The sequence below is a fragment of the Dasypus novemcinctus genome, chromosome 12 (genome assembly GCF_030445035.2).
Source record: "Dasypus novemcinctus isolate mDasNov1 chromosome 12, mDasNov1.1.hap2, whole genome shotgun sequence".
In the NCBI taxonomy this organism is placed as follows: Eukaryota; Metazoa; Chordata; class Mammalia; order Cingulata; family Dasypodidae; genus Dasypus; species Dasypus novemcinctus.
In genome coordinates, this window is record NC_080684.1 from 32,304,064 (window position 1) to 32,310,492 (window position 6,429).

Genomic DNA, 6,429 nt, shown 5'->3' on the forward strand with positions numbered 1-6,429 from the left:
TGACGCGAAGCGCCCGTGAGGAGGAAGCAGCCAAAAACCACCAGTTCATCCCTTGAACAGCCGAACCCCACGGCAGCAGGCCGGGGACGGGAAGAGAGGGAGCTCCCAAGCCGCTACCCTCCGCAGCGAGCCGCCACAAGGCAAGCCTGGGCTCTCAGCAAGCCCCGGTGCCCGAAGCACCTTCTCCCTGATCTGCCCGCCGCGCGCCGGGCACCTGGGAACGCCGCTAGCCCCACTCCGCCGCCAAGAGAAGAACAAGAAACCGCTTCTCTTACCTTGTCGCCGCCTCCTCCTGCCGCTGCCAGTGCTTCTGCTGCTGCTGTCGAGGGGGGGGAGGTGGAGGGTGGAGGCTAAGCTCCTCGTCCCCCTCCGGCGGTTAAGTTTATTCCTCTCCTTGGATGGGGGGGGCTCTTGGGGTGCCCCCAGCAGTGGTGGGGTGCGCCTGGCCCAGCACCCCAGGCAATCAGATCCGTCTGCTCCTCAAGATTGCAGTTTGCTCTCTGCCTCTTTCCCTCCTCCAGTCACCTTTAAATGCATCTTTTACTGCAGCACCACATTATATTTGCAGATCATAAAATCCACCTCTCGCGCGCACCAAGACCGTCCTGACATTACTGTTTTATGACCTTGACTTATTGTGGTCACCTGGATAATATTTAAATCAACGTTATGGTCTCTCACTTACATTAAACCCGCCAAGAGACGTTCTAGAAAGGCTCTAGGAGATGAGTCAAACACAAAACACACACATCCACACACACAGCCTCTTTGGGGAGGGGGTGTCGCTAAAAAAAACACTAAAATAAAAAAAACATCCATTTGAGGATTGCGATTCTGGAAATTTATTAAGATTTTTTTTTCTCCATTAAGGAAGCTACATGCAAAAGATACAACATACAGAATATCTTTAAATAACACAACTCCCAGACAGGGACAGGGTGATTTTTTTTAGGGGGGGGGGGCATTCTGTCTTTGCTTCACTATATTCCTTTTTTTAAATGTTTAAAATTTTTTCTTTTGGATGGAATTTCCGAGATGTCAGTGGAGGGGGAATGTGGAGGTGCTGGGGAGGGATGGGAGAAAAGCAGAAAGCAGTACAGATAAGAGACTTCAAGCAGATTCTCAGAGCGACTGGAAGCTAAAGACATGGAGAGGGGGTTCGGTGGAGGCGCTGGGCGCTACGACAAACACACGAACACTAGCCGAACTTTCTGAAACGTCTATTATTCTAAGGAGGAAATGCAGCAAGGAAGGAGCAATTCTGACTGTGCTCTGCGGGATTACAGACCCTCTCTGGCTGGTTTTACCCCTCTTTTTCCCCCTACAATCGGGTGGATTCGACCTTAACTTTGCATGGAGAACAGAATGCTGTGTGTGAGTGCATGGGTGAGTGAGGGGTTGGCACACGCACCAGCCACACTCCCACCGCGTCTATGCGGGCACACACCACACCCCGCGCTCCGATACCCCGTTTCTCATGATTTAGGTGGAAGCATCTTCGCAGCACGAACCACAGGTCCTTTGGAAGGAGAGTCTGAGGACTTTGCTCTTTTTGCAGGCGCGTTGCATTTATACTCAGGGAGGAAAAAAAATATACCACCAGGCACAAAGGGAGGAGGGGCGGGGAAAGGAAGGGGGGAGGGGGGAGGGAAGGTCGCGCGCTCAGGTGAAATTAAAATTGGAGGTCAGTTCCCGGATCCGATTCTCTCGGTTCATTTTCTTGAGTTTCATTCTGCGGTTTTGAAACCAGATTTTGACTTGTCTGTCTGTAAGGTTAATGGTCTTGCTAATCTCCAGGCGGCGCTCTCGCGTCAAATACATATTGAACAGAAATTCTTTCTCCAATTCCAGCGTCTGGTGTTTAGTATAGGGGCACCTCTTCTTCCTTCCGCTCTTTGCTGTCAGCCAATTTCCTGTGGTGTTTTCTGCCTTTATCTCCTCTGTTAAAAATAACATTATTTACATAAGTATCCCTTGAAGACGCAAACCCTCGCAGCGCGCTGCAGCCTTTGCCAGCCTGCTGTGGGCGCGGCGGAGGGAGCTCAGGGGAGCTGCTCTCTCCTCACCGGCCTGGCCGGTAAGGTCCTCTCGGGCTCAAGCCTCTTAGACTCTCTTTGGGGTCTAGACTTAAAGGGGAGAAAGAGAGGCGGTTCTTGCTTCCAGAGCATTTCATACATCTTAATCACCCAAGTCCGCCTTGATCTGAATCATCTCCCTTACCCCCAGACTGCTGACCCTGCTGGGTGCCCCAAACCTCACCAGGCCCTCCCTCCTCTCTGCTCCATCCCAACCCTGGAAAAATCCAACCGGAAGGAAAAACATTTTCCAGGCCCCAGAGCAGAGTGCAGAGTCTACCCTGCTGCCCAGAACAATTCCCCGAGAGCTTCGACCTCTTTAAACTCAGTGGAGGGACTTTACCCCAGTCTCTGTGGCCTGAACTGTCCCCGCCCCAGGCCCCCAGCCCTCGCTCCCACCTGAGGTGCCACAGACCCACTGTGTCCCACTCCCCACTGCCAGCTTTTTCCCCACTGGCCATTTCCCTTAGGCGTGTGTAGCTGGGCAAGGGAGGCTTGTATGAGGCAGCCGAGGTCAGGGGCAGCAGCTCTGGGGCACACTGAGGGGTCCTCAAACAACTTCCCTGGCCAAAGAAGCTAAGGTCAAGGGGGAGAGAGATCCTGAGGAAATGCTGCCTCCTGGAAAAATCTGCATGTAGGTAGATGTGTATACCTGCATGTACATGTGCCCACCTCTAGGGATGCACACATACCTACACACACATGTATGTACGTAGATAAGTACATACGCGCCTATTTATATAAGGAGATACTGTAAGTTTAGTGCACATTTCCAATGATCTTATTGCCAGCTTCCCTCCCTGGCACACATTCTTGCTGAAGTGGATCAGCCCTGCTCCTCAAGCAGCAGGAGGGACCTTGGCTGTACCTTTTCTAGGGAAAAACCCTGAGTCTGGAGACTCACTTGAGAGGGGGCACCCATCTAAGGGTTCTGCTGATGACTCTGTGCTCTGATCTCCTCCTATGCCAAATGAAGCTGTCTGGCTCCTGGATCTTATTTTGGGGGCTCTAGGGGAACCAGGAAGCACCAGAAAAAAGCAAACTTGAGGCTGCTAACTAAAAAAAAAATCTGAATTTCCTTAATTCTTCTCTGGCCTCTGCACCTGCAGCCTCCTGGCAAATTGTTTCATAAATGTTCTGCATATCTCATTCTGTCCTGCTTGTTTTCTTATTAGGGTTGTTGGATTTTTGGGGGTGGGGTGGGGATTACAAACGGGGAAGGTTTGGCCAAGCTCTCTTGCCTCTGGCCTGGTGGAGACACCAAAGTGGGGGACAAGGAAGGCACAGGCGAAGGGCAGGCTGAGGGCTGCCTAGCTGGGGGAGGGGGGAGTCTCAGGCTGTTATGGGGGGGCAGGAAAGGGGTACCTACCAGAATGGGGACAGTTTGCCTTAAGAGGTGGGCTTGTTAACCTTGACTTTGCTTTTGATAAAGCTAGAATGCAGGTTTTCCTGACCAAAATCTGCCTCCCACCCATGCTCAGGGTGTGGGGAGCGGGTGTAAAATTAAAACCGTCCCCATGCACACGTGCTACAGTGCAGGCTCCATGGACGTGGGTACCGCCCTCTCCTCCTCCCCTTCACGCACACACCCTTGCCCATTTTCTGGCCAGGGTCTCTACGGGCTGATTTGCCAAGGCCACCTTGGCAGAGCAGACACAAGAGGGTGAGGCTCTACCCTTGCTGGCCAAAAGAGAGTGTGTGCCTGTGTGAGCGGCCGTGAGTGAGTGGAGTGTACGCGAAGCATGTGAGAGGGGTGTGTGTGAGTGTGGCACAGGTCGCCGCCAGCATGCGTGTGTGCCGCATCCATATACAAAGCGCCAGGAGATCCAGGCCACCCTCAGCCTGCTTTGCTCTCCGGATTCTCTCTGCCCCTCCACCCAAATGATCCACTCTTATACACAGCCCCCGGTAGGCAGGATTGGGAGAGCAAGTTTATTCCTCCCCATTGGGCCTTTTCCGATGCTTTTTGTACTAACTTTTTAGGAAAAGTCGTTCCCTTCAGCCTTCCTCTCCTGCTCCCGTTTCCTCCACATTTTTTCTCCAGGCAGAGAAAGGTCCTAGAGGCCCCCAGTTCCTGCAGTAGAAATTAATCTTGAACCCTGAGCTTGAACTCTGACTAGGTTTTCTCTCTCCAACCAAAATCACAATGAAATCCAACCAAAGTCACATTCCCTTTCCAGAGAAAACCGCTTGCCACGCACACAGAAATTTCCCAACCACTCATTTGTAAGCTGCTTTTGGAAACCAAGGGGGAAAAAATAACCAGGAAAAAAAATAAAAAGAAAAATTAAAGGAGAAGACAGAAAAAGGAAAGGAAAGGAAAGGAAACAAAAACTTGGAACATTCTAAATGCCCTGCTCCAATGCCACCCCTAAGCCGGGTGTTTGGGGGCAGGAGGGACGTGGCAGGCAGCCTTTCACCTCCACCTCTTCCGGCCCCAGCCCGGCTGCCCCAGGCCCGGGCGGCGCCCAAAACCGCAGGAGCCCAAACCGCACGCACAAACCAGACCCACAAACAACAAACAGTGTTTCGCAGGAAGCAATTTTCAAGTGGGAAAACGCAGTAACGCGAAATCCCCCTTCTCCCAAGCCTCCGCTAGCCCCTGGTCCAAGAACGCCATTTTAAGCTTTTTGCAAGCCTCTGACCTGAGCGGGGAAATCGGCCCCCCAGGACACCAGCCTAGAGCAAGCGAACCCAAGCCAGCACGCGCCCGGGAGCGGACCCCCGGCCCGGGCAGCCCGCAGGCCGCCCGCAGGCCGCCCGCGAGCGCACCGCCCCCGCCTCAGCACCCAAGATCGCGGCCACCCGGGCACTTCCACGTCGCCGCTTACCTTCCCTAGCCAAAGAACACACCACCAGCCCGGCGCTCAACAGACAGTCTCAAGCTGGGGTCTCATTCCCGAGACAGCCCGACACCACCCCCGCCCCCCCGCCCCTCGCCCCAGCCGGGAAGACCCAAGTGCCCGAGCGTCCCAGCCCGGCGCGCGCGGCCCAGGCGGCCTTACCTTTCGCTTCGTTGTCGGAGGTGTCTGGGCTGGAGTCGGCGGTCTTCGCCCGCTCCTTCTCGCTCTCCGAGGGGCTGCCTTTGGGGCCCCCCAGGCTGTGCTCGGTCTTAATCTCATTGGGGCTAGGGGTCTGGCTGTCGGACTTGGGGGTCTCAGGGAAACTCACTTTGCCCCCGAGCTGGGGCGACTCCAGATGTTCCGCGCGCGGGTTGAGCCCGGCCCGCTGCTCGAAAGGGGCTTCGAAGTCGTTGGCCCCGGCACAGTGGGTCGGCTTGTCCAGCGCCGAGTAGCTCGGGCTGGCGCGGTAGTAGCTGGGCACGGGCACCTCGTGCTCCCCAAGGCAGGACTCCGGCAGGGGGTGGGGGTAGAGCGCTGCCTCGGGGCCACTTTTCGCCCGCTTCTCTGCGCTGTACATGCAACAGACATTCTCCTCCTTGACACTAGGTGGGTAGGAGCAGGAGGACAGCGGCCTGCCAACAGGTTGTTCCAGGCGGTAGGCGGCTTTGGGATCGCCCCAGGAGTCCAGCTGCGAGAGGTAGGACGGGTAGGTATTGAGGGCGAGGTTGGGGCTGCCGCCCTCGTCCCTCTTGGAGAGCGAGGGCGCGAGTCCGCAGCCCCTCATCACCCCGCAGCTGAAGTCATTCCCAGATTGCATATACATGCCTGCGCTCCGGCTATAGCGCTCTCCGCCGCCCGGCGCAGCCAAGGGCTCCGCGTACGAGTTCGGAGTTACATTGCGAGGGCATGTCATTTTCAGAGAGAGGGGTTTTTAAGGAGCAACACTACAGCGGAGGAGCTGACATCTTTTTTTTCCCCATCCGGGAGGGGGGGGGGCCGGCTGGAGGGGCTGGAGGGGAAAGAAGGGGAGGGGGGGAAATATCAGCTCCATAATTATCCGCGCATTCGGTCCTCACCATGTGACGGCTAGACCAATGGGATTTGAAAATGGCCTTGATGATTCAGACGGCCGTGACGTCAGCGGGGTCAAGTTGTCGGCAGGCGGAGCGCGCAGCGTGGAGTAACAGCGCCACCTAGCAGCCGCCTCGGGGTAGGGGTGCCGGAGCCCTTCCCCGCGAACAAAGGAAGCGGCCCTGGGGCGGCAAGGGCGGGAGGGGGCTGGAGGGGGGCGGGAGGGGGGGGTGGTTCTGGGGAGAATGGGGTTTGTTTACCCGGGAACGGTCTGTAACTCCTGGGGAGAGGGGGGCGGAGAGGGGGGAAATGCGGGAGAGAGGGAAAGAGCTAGACAACTCAACTCGGGGCTCAAAACAGTCAAATTCAAATTAAAAGGTCAAGACACGATTCAGGTACTTCTTTCCCTCCCCTCCCCTTTCCTTTTTCTTCTCCTCGCA

At 55.7% G+C, this 6,429-nt stretch overlaps 1 protein-coding gene across 1 annotated transcript; it reads right to left on the reverse strand.

Moving 5' to 3' along the window:
• Nucleotides 1-818: 818 nt before the first annotated feature.
• On the reverse strand, nt 819-5,928 carry HOXC10 (homeobox C10). Its single transcript, XM_012528612.2, has 2 exons — nt 5,081-5,928; nt 819-1,940 (listed from the first exon to the last, which is right to left on the reverse strand). Exons 1-2 carry the CDS (start codon nt 5,829-5,831, stop codon nt 1,663-1,665), a joined length of 1,029 nt encoding a protein of 342 aa, XP_012384066.1. The 5' UTR covers nt 5,832-5,928; the 3' UTR covers nt 819-1,662.
• Nucleotides 5,929-6,429: the final 501 nt, after the last annotated feature.

Excerpts from the sequence above, each read along its gene's own strand:
- HOXC10 (XM_012528612.2), bottom strand. The coding sequence starts at position 5,831 with ATGACATGCCCTCGCAATGTAACTCCGAACTCGTACGCGGAGCCCTTG. Across the intron at positions 1,941-5,080 it reads CTCCGACAACGAAGCGAAAG|AGGAGATAAAGGCAGAAAAC; the intron begins GTAAGGCCGCCT and ends TATTTTTAACAG.